At 43.8% G+C, this 18,222-nt stretch overlaps 1 protein-coding gene across 2 annotated transcripts in view; it reads left to right on the forward strand.

The window, feature by feature from the left end:
• The first annotated feature begins 291 nt into the window (after positions 1-291).
• Positions 292-18,222, forward strand: part of VLDLR (very low density lipoprotein receptor) — a 29,446-nt gene continuing 11,515 nt past the window's right edge. Inside the window, exons 1-4 of one of the 2 annotated variants that reach the window (XM_069474171.1) lie at positions 292-423; positions 12,000-12,119; positions 16,415-16,537; positions 17,946-18,068. In XM_069474171.1, coding sequence (XP_069330272.1) covers positions 342-423; positions 12,000-12,119; positions 16,415-16,537; positions 17,946-18,068 — 448 coding nt within the window. In that variant the 5' untranslated portion in view covers positions 292-341. The remainder of the gene's footprint in view (positions 424-11,999; positions 12,120-16,414; positions 16,538-17,945; positions 18,069-18,222) is intronic. The other variant, XM_069474172.1, reaches the window with a different exon arrangement.

An 18,222-nucleotide genomic window follows, 5' to 3' on the forward strand; every position in this document is an offset into this window, starting at 1 on the left:
CTGCTCTTGGCTCCCCACCCCCTCTCTCTCCTCTCCCCTCCCCTGCTCTCTCCTCTCCTCTCCTCTCCTCTGCAGCGCCTGCATTATTTTATGCCCGCAGGCTCGGCTTGCACTGCTGCTGCAGCCCGGGGAGGTGGGTGGTGGGTTGGCTGGTGGGGAGGAGATTGAGCAAGTTGTAGGGGAGGGGGTGCTCTCTTCTTCCTCGCTCCCTTCTCCCCCCTAACTCCTTCCCCCTCCTTCTCCCCCTTCCCCCTCCCCGCCCCCACCTCCTTCCTCCTTTCCGAAGGGCTGGTAACTTGTTGTGCGGAGCGAACGGCGGCGGCACCATCCAGGCGGGCACCATGGGCACGTCCGCGCGCTGGGCGCTCTGGCTGCTGCTCGCGCTGTGCTGGGCGCCCCGGGAGAGCGGCGCCACCGGATCCGGTGAGTGAGGACGCGCCCCTCCGCGGGGCACCGGGACCCAGCCTGGGCTACCGGGGACCCGAGGCGCGGGTCTCCTTTTGCCCACCCCCCTCCTAGAAGGCGCCTCTCCGCTCTCCTCGCCGCCTTTCCCTCCCCACCCTGGTGGCGCCTCTGAGCTGTCAGCGCCGAGCTAAAGGAAGCCCGGCATGGGGGACAGTGAGGTTCGGGGTGTCCTAAAGCCTCACCTGAACTAGTCTTCATTCCCTTACACCCCTTCCCCTAAAGCCACTGCTTTGCCTCGTTTTTTCTCCCCTTTGACAGTGACTGGGGAATGTGAGCTTCTGAGCCATTGAACAATGGTTCTGCCGCCTCTGCCAGGCGGAGTGTTAGGAAGCAGGCAGAGGGCCCAGACGTGCGCGGCAGCCCGGGGCGCGCCCCTCGGATCTCGGCGAGGGTGGGAGCGGACGGTGGGCGAAGGTGGGTGCCTCGGGGACGCGGGGCGCCAGGTGCGGGCCGGGGCAGGGAGTCCTCCCGCGGCCGTGATTGGGCGCACGTTCGGTGGGCGGCAGCCGGGAGGCTCCGCGGAGCCGGGAGAAGTGCGCAGCCTGCGCACCCAGACTGCGACTCCCTCGGGTGCGGGGCTGTCTCTCCGGCGTGCAGGTTAGAGGAGGAGTGTGGCTTGAAACGGGACTCCCCTCTGAGTGCTTGCCCCCCGCCCCATTTCCACCCCTCTGGCCGCCTTCGGAAGCCGCTCGGGTCTCCCGCGTAGCTGAGCGGGGAGGGGAGTGGAACGCAGACTTAACCAGGTTAGTTTGCCGACTCTTGTTCCCCGTGACGTTTCCTCGAGAGGAATCGAGTCCTAATCTAGCGGGTGTAATTAGCCTTCATTCTAAACAATAGATCAAAGGAGTAGCGCGGGAGCTGGTGTGCGGCTGTGTCTTGTTGGGGAGGGAGGTGGTGTCTTGTCGAGTCCCCAGAGTCTGCCGCACTGGGCCTGGGAGCCCTGACCCGTCTTCAGCCACTCTCCCACGTAGAGCCTCAGAACTTTCCCGGGCCGGCGACAGAAAGCCCTCCTAAGAGGGTTCCGTCAGAACGCTGGCGGGTCCCAAAAGTGACCTCAAGACGAGACACCGAGGGGCTCGCTTGCCAGCTCTAGGGAACTAGGACAGAAAGCTGCCCCAGCTCTAAATCCTCCAGAGTCCCTAGCTCCTGTCGCCCGGTGGCTTAGGAGGCCCGCCTGTCTCCAGTCACGTGTCTCCTGAAGTGAGAGCAAACTTTAAAGTATGTGGTCAAGAAGCCTCTCGGGCAATAGTTGGGGTTTTTACGTCTCCGAGTGCGCCCTGCCCTTTAGTTCCGACTGTCCGGAGCGTGTGAAGCTGGGACTGGCTTTTCTGCCCTCTGCGATTGGCTGGCGGTCCGGTCACGTTTAGGGCGGTCACGTGGCTCCGCGGGCTCGTAATTTAGCAGCCTGAGAAGTGTTATCTTTAAGGGAAAGTAAAAGACCGACAGGTTCCAACGGGCTGTTTTTTCAAAGGCTTTCTCCCGCCTGCACTCTTCGAAAAAGACGAGCGTGTAGTGAAGACGGGACCCGATGTAGAACAAGCCTAAGGGCCTAGAAAAGCCCTGCTTACAGGAGTTTGCAGACGCTAACATTAATCATTAATGGACGAGTAATACTAACTTACTAAGCGACTTCTCCAAACAGTGTCATGACTCGCATTATGCTTTTTGTAACATTTCAAAACAGAGGTATATCATAAACTACTGATGATTATCTAGCGAGATGAGAGAAAAGTTTCATTTTTGCTGCATGTCCTTTCGTAGTCTTGGAATTTAAGATATAATAACTTTCCATTAGAGGTTAACCTTACCCTGCAGAATGCTAGGAATGCACCTAAACTGTTGAAATGAGTTAGCCAAAGCCCTCTGGTCACCTTGTATTAGGCAGGTGAGGATCTTCTTTGTTTGCTCCCCTTTGTCACATGTGAAATATGTGGCATACCCTAAACAGTGGAAAGCAGAAGCCCATGCAAATTCTTCAAAGGGAAGGAAGTTCTTTAGGAACTGGAGGAAATTTGGAGTTGGCTGAGGCAGATACTAACTCTAAGCCAACCCAGACTGGCTTCCGTCTTAAGTTCAAAGTCCCAGAGCATGTGGACTGACTTTCTGGCCCCAGACCTTCTACACTTACCCTTTCTCTCCACCATCACATGGTGCTGGCCCAAAACTGTAGGATAGAGCAAGTGTGCACCAAGACTCTGACAAGGAGCTCAAGTAAGGCTAACGAGAAGTTAGTACACCTGATTGTAAAAGACCTGGAGGTTCTTGGAAACATTTTTCTCCAGCCTGGGGATTCAAGATTAAGATCTGGACTACTGTATATTCTTTAATGCCAGAGTTTAGAAGAACCAAGGTTTTGTGGGAGCTAATCAGATATAGCCAGCAACTAGCAAAAGAGTAGAAAGAAACTTCTCCCATTGTGGGAAGTGGGTTGGTGTTAGTGGTAGTACCAATAGACCTGGAGGTAGGAAACTGGAAGGCAAGGGGAAAACAAACCTGACTTACCCAGATAGCACCAAAGGAAGATATGATGATGATAATCCTTATCAAAAACTGAACATGTGAACAAGGACTCTTTAAAGGAGGGTCACCAGACAAGCCCTCATTGGCAGTGGCAGCTTCTTGAAGTCTGGAACACCTTTGTTCCTTAAATTGCCCTCTTGCCCATTTCATGTGGCATTTTGATTCCTTGCCTTTATTACCTGCATCCCCAGGTACCTAAAGCACGTATGAAGGTCAAGTTCAATAGAGCTGAAACATGTTAAAACTTCAGTACAAACTGCATATTCAAATGCTAAACATTGCTAGCAAAGGTGACAGCCTATATGCTCGAAAGAAGTGAAGACCTGATCCAGGTGTTTCTACTTTTTGTGAAATTGAGTAATCATAAGCTTGCCTTCACTTGAGTAGTTTTATTACAATTCTGGAAGAGGTGAAAAGCAGTTACAAGCCCCTTCTATTCCAGGAGGGATATCAGACTAAGACTTAACAGGAACTCCTAGAATAAAACATGGCCATAAGGTCAAGGGAACAGATAGTACCCAGCCATATGGCTTCAGGTTTTGATCCAAAATCCAGAAGACTTGGCACACAGCCTAAGAATACAGGTAATTCATATTAAATATCTAAACCATTTTGTATTTCTCACAGACTGTAAAGTTGTTCTTTTCAGTAGAAGGCATAGTGATTAAATCGAGGCAGTTGCCTGCATGATTTAAAATCATGATTACATTCACTTTGGATACTGACCTTCCTTTGGAAAGCCACCTTCACATACTAGCCTGTAAGAAATTCAGTGCATTGAAAGGTTATGATAAGGTCTATAATGATGCTCATCATAAATGAGAGCTTCTCTTGGTGGGCTAATACAGCTGCCCTCCACATGATTAGTTTATAAATTCAAAATTGCTTAGTTTTTTCCCTTACAAATTAATCTCAAGAGAATAGTTAGGCCACACCATGACAGACTACTTTCAAGCCAAACAGTCCATAAATACCTTCTGCTGAGGTTGTGGGTACGATGTACTTGCTGAGTGAAAGTAAGTGGTCCAGAGGTAATTTTTCCCCTAACTGAAGAGTTTTTGGCTAGGAAATCTGGGGACTGATAGCTTTTCTGAGGACAAGGGGCAAAGTTGAAGAGCATCTGACTTTGTAAGTGAAAATCAACTCAGTTTTACTCTGTGCATTTTCTAATCTAAATCGGCGTCTCTTTGCTAAGCTCCTCTGTTGCCTTGCAACATAAACTCTAAACACTAGGAACCAAACGAGATGGCAGGTGATACAGGTTGAGTATCCCTTATCCAAAATGCTTGGGACCAGACATGTTCTGTGGATTTTGGATTTTTTTTCAGGGTTAGAATACTTGCATATACATAATGCAGTATCTTGGGGATGGGATCCAAGTCTAAACATGATATTTATTTGTTTCACATATACTTTATAAATATAGCATGAAGGTAATTTTATACAATATTTGTAATAATTTTATGCATGAAACAAAGTTTTGACTGTGTTTTGGCTGCATTTTGACTGTGACCCACCACGTGAGGTCAGATGTGGAATGTTCTACTTGTGTCATCATGTCAGCACCCAAAAAGTTTTGGATTTTGGAAAATTTCAGATTTGGGGTTTTTGCATTAGTGATGCTCAACCTATATCTTAAATTTAGCACTTTTCCCTTTGCACAAAGCTCCTATGAAAACTTGGGCCTGCTAGTTATTTTTGAGGCTGTAAATTAAGAAAAACAATGGCTGCTAGGTGCTGTGAGAGTAAGTATAGAAATTCTTATTGTTTGCTTAGAAATCTTTTGCCTGCTTTGTATCTTAGAGGTGCTCTATGAGTGGTGGAAGGAGTATGCATGGCCTTGTATTAAAGAGATAACGTTGGAGGGGGGAGAAATTATAAAACAGGGCTTCTGGATTGTGGCTGATTTTGCCACCTCAGGGTATCTGGGTGGGCACTGCTGGCTAGGAGCCAGGCAAGGGAGATGAGAAAGCCTTGGTGATAGACAACATTTGCAAGTTACTTCACTTGTTATAACTCAATATTGCCCCCCCCATACTGTGAGTAAACAGGTTCCTATTTTATTGACTGCCTCTTATCTTTCATTTTCTTAAGAAAGCCTTCCCAAGATCTGAGTTATTAATGGATCTATAGGTTGTAGATTGCTGCCGATCGTCTTCGTACATCTGCTTGAAACCACTTGAAGTACATCTACTGAGCACCTACCATATGGCACCAGGCATGGGGGACACGGTGACCACAGCATTGGTCCCATCCTTCATGGCACTTAATCTAGTGGGGCAGCCACACTGGGAAATCAATAATCCAAAGACAGCCTGGAATAGAAGCTCTGAATAGGAGTGAGCAGATCTGGTGTTTAAGACTTAAATCGTGAAAGAGGCAGATAGCAGCTGAGGATTGCTGGAATTCTCACATGCTACCTGGGTTATAGCTTATGAAGTTTTCCTAAAATCACCAAGAATTTAGACTTTAATATGACAAAGCCAGAAACTATTTAATCTCAGCAGAAGGTCTTACAAAAGTGATGTGATTCAAGCAACCATGGATTGCTGCCAACATTACCAAAGAGCATTGAAATATGTCAGAAGTAAAATCTGGGTCTAATATATCAAACTCTTAACCTTACCAGTTAGCTGCTGCTGTCAGAACCGCTCTACTGACATGGAAATGAGGCCAACATACCCACACTGACACACTCATTCTGATGGACAAGTGTGGAAAGATGCACTGTTTTTAAATGAAAAAGTGCTATAAATACAAGGTGAACATACCCTCATAGGCATAGGGAACAAGAGCCTTTGTAGCTTATAGTCTTTCAAAGTATTCTAGCTAGTAAAACAACTGGTCACACTTGGCTTCAATTTCAGAAAAGCTGAGAAGAATGTTTTGACAAAAGTCTCTAGTTCAGACCAGCTTTATTAGTGAACCAGTGAATCAACTGATACATCCAATACTACTAACTAGTGCTTAGAGAATCTTTGGATGTCAGGCCCCAGGTCCTGAATTACAGAGACAAATTGCAGGCCCTGCCTTAGGGAATCTCTGTGTCTAAAGGTGGAAATGGGTAGCCAAATGCATCACAGTGCATAATGGCTGTGTGACAGGGACTATGAGAAAGTAGCCAGACCATACCTACCTCTGCCAAAAAAGGCATCGAGGGCCTCATTCAAGAATACCATCTGAGCCCCTCCTGTTGGGTAAGTAAACCAGGGGTAACACGAGCAAACCAAGACAAAGCAGCTACACGGGAGGGCAAAGGCGTGGGGAGTTGAGGGCGTCCCCTTGAAGCTGTTAGGTCAGCCAGTATAACCGGAGCAGATGGTGGTGGTGGCAGACAGGGAAAAGTCTAAGGAAAATCGGTAGGGAACTTACACTCAATCCTCGGGACAGTGAGAAACCAGGAAGTGATCCCATTCTTGGCAATTCTGGCCATTCTAGGTTGCTTGAATGAATCACCATCTTGATTTGGGCAGAGAATGTGGCAGCCTGGAGGCAAATAAACAAGAGACTTAAATTTAGATTAAGTGAAAGATGGGGACTTGAATATGGTCAGAGCTTAATGGCCAAATGTCAGGATAGAGGCCAATCTGGGCTCATTTTTAGACTGTTGATTTAGAGTAAGTGATGGACCAAAAACAGAGTAAACTGGGAGGGGAGGACAGATTTTAGAAGAACCTCTTTATTGTACATGCCTATTAAGACATCCAAATAAATTTTACCTACATAGTAGGCTTTGCTCAGGTTGTCACCGTGATGTCTGTTGTAAGAGATTGGCATTTATCTCCTGTGCCCATCCAGGGATAGATGTGAGGGCATATGGGGGTTAATATTTAATAGTATATCTTAAAACCCTGAAAATGAAATAGCCACTTCCATTATGGGTAGAATCATAGCTTCTTAACCTTAGTGGTTCTCAAAGTAGGGTCTGAAACTAGCAGTGTCAAGATTAACTCTTTAGAAATGCAAACTTAGGCCCCACCCTAAATTTACTGAATCAGAATCTCTGGCCTGGGCTCCAGCATTCTGGGTTTTAACAAGCCTTTCAGGGGATTCTGATACATACCTAGAACTTGAGGACAACTGACTTAGTTTACCACCCATAGAAGCTAACTTCCAAGTATATCAGGTGGAGGGTCTTTGCTCTGACTCGACCAGTGTGCCCTAGACAAGAAAACCAAGAACCATAATCCTTCTGGAAGAAGACCCACTGAGAAAATTCTAGCAGCATTTTTTTTTTATTATTATTAGAATGAGGAAGGGGAAGCGCAGGGCTCTATCTCAACAATAAGGCTGTATTATGAGAGTTCATCTTGACAAATGGAAACATCTACTTAACTGGATTAATTGAAGTTGGCTCTTTACCTAAATTCCAAGTCAACAGAATATTCTAGAAACACATAGTCCTGAGTTGGGCACTCTAGTTTATTTGAATGCTCAGTAGCACAGTATCTGGAGCCAGAGTGCCTGGGTTCAAATCACAGCTCTGCCCATGGTGATCTTGGGCAAGTTACTGTACTTCCCTTCACTGAACAGGTTTCCTGATCTGTAAAAGGGGAATAATAGTGTCAACCATGTAGGATTGAGAATTTTAAAAGTTAAGAGACATGAAGTCTTAGGACAGTGCTGGGGCAACAACAAAAATCATCTACTTATTTATCCATGATTCTTAAGATCTTCTCAATCCAATATAAAGGAAAACACTGACAGTTGTCAGCTGTAAAATTCACTTATTTCAGTGATCAAAAGAATCAAGCTACATATTCAACAGCATTTAGTGGCCCCTAAACTGGTTCTTGCAGTGCTTCAGAGGCTGACTTTAAGGCCAGAACACAACTTTATGCCTGACAGCTCAGAACCTCTCCCTTGGCACCTCTGTTGTGGTACTTTGCCTCTTGTGAACCTCCTTCCCCCTAGGAAAACTTCTTTGCTGACTCAGAAATCTGCTTGTCCTAAAAGGAGTTTTAGCCTATGAATAGAAAGATTGGCATTAAAGTGGCAGGCAGTGAAAGTGAACTGGACTAAAAATAAATGCCCTTGGTGGCCCCAGAAGTGCCAAAACAAACAGACGGAAGAAATTCCAGCAGATGATAACACCTCTGTGCTCAAGCAATGAGGAAGGGCACGAGAGATGTAAGTGCTTGGTCCTGGTGGCCCCAGCAGTGTGGCAGCATGAGCCCCTCTGTGCAGGTTGAAGCACACTCTGAGCCTGATACTCAGAGACACCGTCTCTCTATTCTGGGCATGCATGTTGGAGCACTCCTGCCACGGTGCTGCTCAGAGCCCAGCAGGGAAATTTGTAGCCCCTCTTGAAGGCTCGGTATGTACTGTAAGGTCTGTACAGTGTTTTTACTGAAGCTTACGTATTGTTCTCCCATATTAACCCTTGCAGGGACAATTAGACAACAGCAGGCTGACTTCCATATGCATTAAAAACCCCGAGTTTCTTGGAGCCAGTGAACTGCCAACATGTCTGGGTAGCAACGTTAACAATTTAGGTAAGCAAGGCTCCTGGGACACGGGCGCCTTGACGTAAGTTTGCATAGTCTGATTCCATCTCTCTAAGCGATAGTAAAAGTGAGTAATTCTTCGACACTTTGGGAATTCATTCATTACAAATTTAAATAGCCACATAAGCGAGTAGGCACAAGTGACTTCCAACCTCTTGACCCAAAGGAACAGAAATATGCATTCTAAATATCAGAGCTAGAAGGAAAGCCAGACAGTTTAATTTCTTAAAGCAATAGAACCCTTTTCTAATTCTTACACAGAAATCTAATATTCGAAAGAAAGCCTTCTTGGCTGAGAACACACAGAGCCCCTGCTGTTATGGCCTTTTCCCCCCACTTCACCCACCCCTCTGGCCCTAAGCCATTCATGTGAAACCCCATGGCTTTGAGGAACCTGTTAAAAATTGCATTTTATCCCAATTTCTCACCTTTCTGAGCAGACAGACCCTGGGATAAGTACCTAGCGCTTCTACTTCCAAGGTAGTTTTTTGAGGTGTTGTTGGCTTTAGCTTAATCTAAGAATTAAAAGAACCTCAGGTGTAGATGATTTTAAGCTCAACTTGTTCGCTTTATGAAAGTATAATGCCGAACCCAAGACTTAACTTTCATGGATGGAAATAGACTACAGGTTCACAATCCTATAATCCCAAAAGCTTCAGGAACCAAAAGCTCCTTAACTCATTTGGTGCTCTCAATTCTGGAGCTGGGTACAGCAGCAGTCCCGTTGAGCACTAGAGGTGGAAAGGCAGAACCTTTTTAAAACTTGAACAGAAAACTTAAAGTGTTGCAGTCAGATGACTGGGGTCTCAGCATTGGACTTAGTGTCTGAGTTCTCCTGCTCTGCATGAAGCAGAGAATTAAACAAAACTAGGGAGCATTTTCTGCCCAGCAGCAATCTCTCAAAACAAAGTGCTTAGGAAACTAGGAAACTAAGAGGCATAGCCATAAAGCTTAAGGTCTTTATTTGCCTCTCTTTAAAGGGTCCTTTATAAAGCCAGCTTCCCTTCCCACCCCCACCCCGCTCTCACTCTTTCCAGCAAGCGGGGATGTTTTAGCGGCACATTGTACTCCCAACGCCAGTTGCTCCTCTGATGGAGTGTCTGTGCCTGCGGTGGCAAAACACAGCTTTACAACGATCAGGCAGGAGCTTGGGTGAGATGGAAATATCAGAAATAATAAAAGGTAGAAATGAAACTCCTTTTTGTCTTAGGATATTTTCTTAGTAGAAAATGCTCTATCTGTCCTGAGCCTACTCAATATAGACTCTTGAGGCAGAGTTGCCAAGATTTTAATACAATTGATTACTATTGTAATCAACAGCTGTAGCTAAATTCAGATACCCTCTTCAAGGTGGTAATGGACTAAATATCAGCCTTAGGAAGCTGTATGCCCGTATTTAATCCTAGGCCAGTTTGGGTGTTTATAAAATCTGCAGCTTCAAAACTCATTTTGAAGGAGGTCTTCTTTTGGGTACCTAACCCTGAAGTGAAAAACCATCATTTGACCTCTGTGTTTAGGTCCCCATCCAAGTCCCATTACAAGTTTCCTGTTTTGACTATGTAGATACCAGTGCTTTTATCTCATTTTGACTTCACAACCTTTGTTAACTAAAACCTTTAAAAAATTCAGAGCCTTTCAGCCTTCACTGTATCCTAACTGCAACCCGTTTTTTTCCCTAAGTATATTTATACCTATGTTCTCTGACTGCAAATTGTTCTTTTTCTGCTTTTTCTAATAAAGTCCTCAAAGAAGATTCTTACCACTCTTACCATCCTCAAAAGTAGTGAGGTTATAGAACTACAGCAAATGGCCCCTGGAACACGTCCCCCCAGCACTGAGAATATGCAGACTATATTGAGAATCCATTGGTGATGGGGCAAGGGACAGAAGCAGCTAGGTACCTCATACTGGGTTTAGCAGCATAAAGATAAACAGGTGATACTTCCTGACAACAATCTCTTCCCTCTTCTTGTTCCCCTTCTAAATCTCTAGCATCTTGCAACCAATAAAATATTGCTAAGGGGAATGCGTAAGTATTATGAAATGTAGGTAAGAAGTGTCATTCAACCATACTGCTTTGTAGATGGGTCCTGGTTTAACTAGACTCTTAAGAACAGAGTAGTATTAATAGAAGCAGTTTTTAAAGCAATATATTTAATATGTAAGAATGTAACCACACCCATAGGTAATCTTGACTTGGGCCAAATTTTGATCTCTCAGCAAATTAGTCACAAAGCACAGAGTGCTCCCAGACAGCAGGGAGTAGCTGATACTAAGGAGACCAACTAGAGTATTGTATGCATAACACAAGCGTTCCAGTCTGTGCTTGTCGCTGTAGTATCAGTTCTTATGCCAGCATGCCACAGCTGCAAATGCTGAAAGGTGGCAGGGAATCGGAAGGCTTTCTGCTTGGAAACCTTCCCTAAGTCATCTGCAGAAACTATGTGATTCCACTGGTTTTCTCAAATATTTGCAGAATATTTGCTTGAAGTGACCAGATCTGTTCCTTTTTTAGAGATCACATCCTCCAAAAGGACAGAACTGCTAATGATAGGAATCACCTGAATATTAGTTGTCCCGTGCCAGGCACAAAACTAAGTACCCTACTTACAAGTCTTAGTTCATACATTATGTGAATTAAGTATCCGTATATTCAGCATAGGAAAATGAGGTTCAGAGAAATAGAATCCAGGTCTGCAGCACTACCTCACTTTCCTTTTCTCTCATCACTAAATTAGAAATGATCTCCCTTTGCCTCTTGACTATACTTTCTTGTTACTTTTATCTTATCTTGGAGCTGTTTTGTAAACATGTGTTTTTTTTTTGCAATTAGACCTCAATTTCTAAGATGAGGAACCATATATTAAACCTCTGTTTTACCCTCTTCTTGCTGCCCTTTCTAAATCTCCTTTACTTTGCTTATAATAGGAACATTATTCATGAGTAATAGTATGGATGTGGGCAAGAAATGCCATTAAAGCATTAGGATTTGGCTGTGTGATTGTAGCTACACAAATGGCTTAAACAAGTGAGAGAAATGAGCCCGGGGCAGATGTGATGCCGCTTGTGGTATCTGGACAATCCAGGTTCCTTCTGTCTTGGTCTGGCTCCATTTGCCCAAAATCACTATTCCAGCCACTGTGCCCAGTTTTTAGGAAACAGAAAGGAATAAAGGGAAGGAAAATGGATCCTCTGTCCTTTTAATGTTTCATAAAAGCCATATATACCATTTCCATTTCCTTAGCCAGAACTTAGTCCCTTGGCTATGCCTCACCGCAAGAGAGGCTGGGAAATCTAGTGTTTTGTCTCACCATGTGCCCAGTTAAGAAGTCAGTTACTGTCAGTCACTGCTCCAAGACCCACCCAACTCTGGCCCCTAGACTGTTGCAGCTTGCTGAGTCTGCAGCTAACCTGAGAGAGCCCCTGTCCATGGGTTTTGGGTAACTTGCATCTCTAACTTAGCACCCTTCTATCTTCGCTTTGCTTAGTGTTCCCTTCTGATTCTAGGGAGAAAAACCAAATGTGAATCCTCCCAATTCCAGTGCACGAATGGCCGCTGTATTACTCTGTTGTGGAAATGTGACGGGGACGAGGACTGTGTTGATGGCAGTGACGAAAAGAACTGTGGTGAGTAAAGAGTTTGATGATCTCACTTGTCATCTCCTATGGACTTAGACATTTTATTCAAGTGGGATGATGTTATCTTAGTGTCTACAAATGTACTGAGATTTTGAGAATAAAATCCACTCCTAACAATTGCTTTGAACCAAAGTCCAAAGAATCAGAACTTCCCTGTCTAAAAGAGTATAAATGGATATTTAACATGGGGTTATCAACTTGAATATGGAGTGTTGAAGATAGGGTGGATTTCCTTTTAAATGACAGGTCTCAGTATATCTTAGATGAGGCAAACATGTGGTATAGGAAGCTGGGGGAAGGGAGAAGAGGACCAAAAATAAAGGCAGACAGAAGATTGCTTAGAAGTGATTTTCTCTTTTTTCAATTCTCAAATGGCTCTGATCCCAGAAAAGCAAGCAAGCCATGGACATGAGGAAATCCCATAAAGTTTCAGGGGGTTAATTAACCCCTGACATAGAAATTACAAGCCAGCACAGATCAAAGATCAGATAAGGGTTCTTTTTTAATTCTCTGCCTACAATAGTTGCTAATGCTAAAGCATTAGCAGGGCGGAAGACATTCTCTCCCCAAGAGAATGGGGATATAACATCATACCCATCAATCAGCATCTATGAAAAGATCATTGTGAGAAATGCCTGTGTATGCACTTCTCATGTCAAGCCAGAACAGCTGAGAAGTACATGTCAAGCTCACATTAGGTACCTTGAATACATGCTGCAGTTTGCTTTATGGTCGTTTGGTTCAATGTTGTAAAAATCCTGAAACAATGTTGTGACTATTGGTGCTAGTGTTGTTATTTACCTGTTTTGTTTTTTGTTTTTTTGTTTTTTTTTTTTTGAGACAAAGTCTCGCTTTGTTGCCTGGGCTAGAGTGAGTGCCATGGCATCAGCCTAGCTCACAGCAACCTCAAACTCCTGGGCTTAAGCAATCCTACTGCCTCAGCCTCCCGAGTAGCTGGGACTACAGGCATGCGCCACCATGCCCGGCTAATTTTTTCTATATATATTTTAGTTGGCCAGATAATTTCTTTCTATTTTTAGTAGAGACGGGGGTCTCACTTTTGCTCAGGCTGGTCTCGAACTCCTGACCTCAAGCGATCCACCTGCCTCAGCCTCCCAGAGTGCTAGGATTACAGGCGTGAGCCACCGCGCCCGGCCTTCTTTACCTTTTAAAAGATGTTATATGAAGATGTTCACTACACAAACTAGAAACACAGGAGAAAAGTAGAAGCTAAATGTAGGTTTCATCAACTGCTATCTTGTTACGGCCTTCACTACTTCTTCATGCATCATTACTAAGATATTATAGAGTAACCATTATGGCAAACATTGTCCTATGCTTGATGTCTCTAAGAAATGTCACAAGTGTTTTCATGCCAATGTGCAGATCAATAGCTTCTTTGGAAGCATAGGAAGTCCATTCTGCCATCTCAGGGAAGAAACATATCCAGTCTCAGGACCAAGAAGAGTTCTCCTGTGTAACACTTTTCCATCATTTGCATTTTAACTCTAAGATTTTAATCTACTCTACGAGACATTGAGTTCCATGCTATTTCTAGGTTACCTGGGTAATTTAGTTCTCTCACTAAATATCCCCCTTGAAGGTCCTCACTCTTGTCAACTGTTCTCTTAGTGTAAATAGCAATTTTTCCTCTATTCTAAAAACATATTTGGCAAAACCGATTGATTTTTCTTAAAAAGTAATTGTTCTCTTTATGTTGTTGAAGTCGTCTTTTACCATCTGACTAAATCAGTAGGAACTGACCTGGGTCATCTTAGGACATAATCACTGGCTTTTCCTAAAATAGTCTTTTATAAATACCTTCTAGTAGCCACATGGTAGGAGGGTTTGGAAGGGGAAGGAGGTAGTTGTACGTTTAATTGAGATTATTTGAGGTGGGGAAAAATTAAATATATTCTTAGTCAGAATTTTCTCTGCCTCTCAGGTGTGAAAGTAGAGGAGGAAAATAGAAGCTCGATTGAGGGAAGCTCTGAACACCTACTTGGAGATGTTCCTTTATGGAAGAGAAAAGCTATACAATTACTTAGAATTTCCAAAGCCACTTCCTACTTTTCCTGTCTAATCTCTGGATATGGAACTTGGATATAATTTTCAGCAGGGCTCTTTATTTCAAACATGCCAACTAGCATACTGAGTCAACGTGGCCTTAGATGTGCTTCCATTGGTCCTGTTAACTCATTCTTTTGTGTTGGTCTGAGCGTATTAATCAGTAACGTGAATACTCTGAGTATGTAACTGCTAATTCTCTTCCTCTGTGTCACATCTAAATTTCCATCCCTCTGTCGAGGCTCATCTCAAATATCCTGTTTACCCTCCTAGTCTGTGATCAGAATGAAGAGCAAGAACTCTAGGGCAATTTGTCCCTATTTATCTTTTGCTCAAACGCTTTGTTATACAGCCAGTCTTTCATAGCCTCATGACGTTTTCTACTTCTTAAAATCATCTGATCTCTTTACGGCTATTTCCCTACTCCTTTTGTTATAACCTCTGAAGAACATCACAGATTGAATTAACCCCTGCAGATTCTCTGGCCTCTTCATGCTCAGGAGAATGGGCCTTAGATAGCACTTAATTCATTAACACTGGGGTTTGAGTATTTTGGTGATTTCAGAAACAGGTGTGACTCTAAGAGCTGACATGATCTTTCTTGTTTCCTTGGCAATGCAGTTCAAAGAGATGAATAACATTTTTGGATCATAATAATTTGTCAACCTATATTGAGTTCTAGAAATTAACTATAATCACTGTCTCCCCACTTTAAAATATCTAAGGCTAAACCAGAGTGGTCCAAGGGTAATCTCTAACCTCTGAGAGTTCTAGCTAGCTTAAATTCTTGACTTGATGCAGTCCCTTTCAAATTTTCAGCGAATTGCAGACTTTTAAGCTGATTTACCATCACAGAATAATTGTTAGAGAGGAATGTTTTAAAGTGGAAATTCAGGTAGAAAGTGTGGGCACATAGGAAGGAAGAATATAGTCTTACAAGGATAAACCTAGGGCATACTGTGTGGCTATTTTATCAAGACTTTTCCTACTCTCAGATTCCTTTGTGAGTAGGGTGACCAAGCTTCCCAGTTTGCTTAGGACAGTCCTGGTTTATGCTTATCTTCTTCATATAATTAGCAGTGTCCCCTTTCTATTGAAACTGTCCCTATTTGGACAACAAATTGCATGGTAACCCTAAGTATAGGGGAGATGGCCTGCCCTAGGAAGAGACCTTGCCTTAGGCTTTTTTAACACTAGCAGTAAGTTACGGATATCAGCACTGGCAGCTTCAATAACTTTTAGCTGATTGATGTTAGCCTCCCCCTTGGCTGAAAAGGCTAAAATCTTTTCTTGAATTCTAAATATGACCTCTTTGTTATACTGTTTAAGTTTTCTCTCCTTCCTACTATATAAGTTCCTTTGCCCTAGAAAACGAGTAGGGGTGACAATATTCAGTACTGAGGCTTAGCCTTCTATCTATATCTATTGTTAAGACATGCCACTAGAACAGTGTCTTAGTTCAGACTGCTATAACAAAAATACCATAGATTGGGTGGTTTAAACAGCAGAAATTTATTTCTCACAGTCCTGGAGGCTGGGAGGTCAAGGTGCCGGCAGACCTGATGTCTGGTGAGGGCTCTCTTTCTGGTTTGCACACAACCATGTGCTCACTGTGTCCTCACGTGGTGGAGAACAGAGAAGGAAAGCAAGCTCTCCTTTCTTTTTATAAGGGCACTAATTTCATTCACGAGGGCTCCACCCTTGTGATGTATTTACCCTCCCAAAGGCCCCACCTCTTAATGCTATCCACATTGGCAGTTGGGATTTTACGACACAAATTTGGGGGAGATACAAATATTCAGACCATAGCAAACAGTTCTACTATGACCCAGTCACAAAATGGAATGTTTGGTTGTTAAATTTACGAAGTAGTTAAATGACTTAGAAAACAACACATGAAGAGAATGACAGTATTACTTAATCTCAACATTATAACATAGGCAGGAAGTTACATGTATCTATGGTTGTAAGATAATGGGCAACCTTTGTCTTACTTTGACGTCAGTATCCTCCAAGTCTCTCAAATGGGCACCTTCCTCCTCTAAAAAAAAGAATGATTTTTGTAAAGTTCTCTTGGATGTTGGCGATTGAGTGCCAACTGACTGAGCTTTATTTTTAGAGGTAAACATCCCCAAAATGCCATTTTAGCCCTGCTGTGAAGATAGGGCTCTTGGGTAAGTGACTTCAACTTTAACCCTCCGAATAAACTTTTGTAGTAAAGAAGACATGTGCGGAGTCTGACTTTGTGTGCAACAATGGCCAGTGTGTGCCCAACCGATGGCAGTGTGATGGGGATCCTGACTGTGAAGATGGTTCCGACGAAAGCCCAGAACAGTGCCGTGAGTGTGACTTGCTTTGGACTTGACCTTTTCCAAGTTGTTCTGTGTCTCATAATTCTAAGTATGGCTTTATCCACTACTCAGTATTCATTTTTCTTTGCCTGCCTTAAAGTTTAGGCCAATTGACTCCAAGGTCAGTCAAGTTATTAACAGTTGATCCGTCTCCTTTAAAGAATATACTCCCTGGTCTAACAAGACTGACATTCTCTTGGGTAGCTTCACTGTTGAATACTTAAGACCGAAGCCAGAAGATCTGATTAAGAACTCCTTGACTAGGTGCATAGATTTCAAATGTTTGATAATAATGAATCTGAGCAGATAGTACACTGGTCCTGGAATCTAAGTCAAGATGTGAGGTTCCCCATAGACCAAGTAGAAGCTTTTAGATGCACAGCTTCTCATATTATTAAAATCTATTACTGAAGGGGTGCAGTAGCTAGTATTTGGTGATATAGTGACTTTTAACAAACTCTGCGACCTACAGTTACTAAAGCAGTGATCTTATAGCTTGTTTTTAAGTAAGAGAAACTTCTTAGGTATGCAAATGTGTGTCTGTGTTCTTAGGCTGATACTCGGGAAAAAGTCTGAGACCATAGAGGATGATGGTTTGGGATCATATAAATTGAGACTATTTCCATGTCCAGGTAAAGAAAGTCTTGGAGTTCATTAATGCATTTTGAGGGAGGCCTGCTGACACACTGAAAAAGGACTACTGTAAACAAAGTTTAGGTCTGAAATGTGATTATAAAAGAAAATCAAACAGAAAGGAAGATAAGGGTGTTACTTTCAATTTTCTAGGCAAGAAGTGAGGGGAGTAACTATAATATTGGTCAAGGCCAGTAAATTAAAGACATTCTATAAAGATTCAGCCCCAAGTTTTGGTGGAGGACAACCTGGTAAAGGCAAGAATTAGGGTATGCCCCTACTTTGCAAGATGTAAATCTAGAGGAGATTGTGAAGGAGGCCTGTGAAGAAATCTAGGCAATGGAAGATTTCATATATGTTCGACCATCTGGCCTTGAATGAAGTTGGAATGAGGTGACAATATGTGAGTGTGCCCACTTGATATCCAACAGATAAATAGCGGGCTAGGAGCAGGCCCGTAAACGTACCGGCCCATAAACCTAACTGTGCCAAGTAAAACAAAAGCCAGAGCTGAGCACACCATGGGACCTTGAGGGAGTGACACGGTCAAGGCCCTCGAGTGCGCTGCCACATAGCATGGGTTGGCGTGGCTTCTGAGGAGTGGAGCTGGCAAAAGAACGGCCCAGGCTTCAGCTAGTAAGTTCAAGGTCACCGGTGTGCCAGGCCACCGAGTTGCAGGTGTTCCCACCTCCAGGCAGCCCAGCAGCAGCAGCTTTGCGTTGATCAGTTTTGAGGCTCTTTTGAGACTGTATATCGTCAACAGATATGAGAACATGCCGCATAAATGAAATCAGCTGTGGCGCCCGCTCCACTCAGTGTATCCCAGTGTCCTGGAGATGTGATGGTGAAAATGATTGTGACAGTGGAGAAGATGAAGAAAACTGTGGTAAGAAGATCAGTGTTGAGTGGCGTGCCCCAAAGGCCCTTTTGCTCAAGGAAGGGTGGGTAGGGGAAGCTACCCCAGCATGAAGATGCACTTACATCGACTCACTTTTTAGTGACTTCACTATCTGCTCAATTCCTTGTCCTTCATAACTGCC

This window comes from Eulemur rufifrons, chromosome 7 (genome assembly GCF_041146395.1).
Source record: "Eulemur rufifrons isolate Redbay chromosome 7, OSU_ERuf_1, whole genome shotgun sequence".
Lineage (NCBI taxonomy): Eukaryota > Metazoa > Chordata > Mammalia > Primates > Lemuridae > Eulemur > Eulemur rufifrons.